The 661-nt window shown below is 69.6% G+C and overlaps 1 protein-coding gene across 1 annotated transcript in view; it reads left to right on the top strand.

Moving 5' to 3' along the window:
* The first annotated feature begins 88 nt into the window (after positions 1 to 88).
* BTG2 (BTG anti-proliferation factor 2) overlaps positions 89 to 661 on the top strand; it is a 1,619-nt gene continuing 1,046 nt past the window's right edge. Inside the window, exon 1 of the mRNA XM_031063540.1 lies at positions 89 to 107. Coding sequence (XP_030919400.1) covers positions 89 to 107 — 19 coding nt within the window. The remainder of the gene's footprint in view (positions 108 to 661) is intronic.

Raw genomic sequence — 661 nt, 5'->3', positions numbered from 1 at the left:
GCTCCCCCATGTTCCTTCCAGGACCTGGCGGCGCCTCGAGTGCCCTCTGTGCTCCTTCCAGGACCTGGCGTCCCTTTGAGTGCTCCCCATGGCGGTGCGAGGACCTGGTGTCCCTTTTAGTGCTCTCTGTGCTCCTTCCAGGACCTGGTGTCCCTTTTAGTGCCCTCTGAGCTCCTTCCAGGACCTGGTGTCCCTTTCGAGTGCCTCCCCCGTTGTTGCTCCGAGGACCTGGTGTCCCCTCCCGAGTGGCCCCCGTGTCCCCTCCGGGACCGGGTGTCCCCTCCTTGGTGCCCCCCGTGTTCCTTCCAGGACCTGATGTCCCTTCCCGTGTCGCTCCCGGGACGGGGTATCCCCCTCCAGGACCGGGTGTCCCCTCCAGGGTGCCCCCCGTGTCCCCTCGGGTCGGGCACCGCTCGGGGCTGTCCCGTGCCATTCTCGCTGCCGTCTGTCCCTTTGTCCCTTGGTGTCCCCGGCTGTCCCCGTGGTGGTCCGGGGGTCCTTCCCTGCCGGGCCGGGGCTGTGCAGACCCCACAGCTGCTCCCGGTGATGTCCCCAATGACTCCCGGTCCCTGCCGTGCCCGTGCCGGTGTCACCGCCCCGGGCACTCCCTGGGCGGTGCGGGGCTCCCTCCCTCCGGGCCGGGGCTGTTATCAGCCCCAGG

The sequence above is a fragment of the Geospiza fortis genome, unplaced genomic scaffold (assembly GCF_000277835.1).
Source record: "Geospiza fortis unplaced genomic scaffold, GeoFor_1.0 scaffold14, whole genome shotgun sequence".
Taxonomy (NCBI): domain Eukaryota; kingdom Metazoa; phylum Chordata; class Aves; order Passeriformes; family Thraupidae; genus Geospiza; species Geospiza fortis.
Note: the sequence above shows the minus strand (reverse complement) of the source record. Positions and strands in the feature narration are given on the sequence as shown.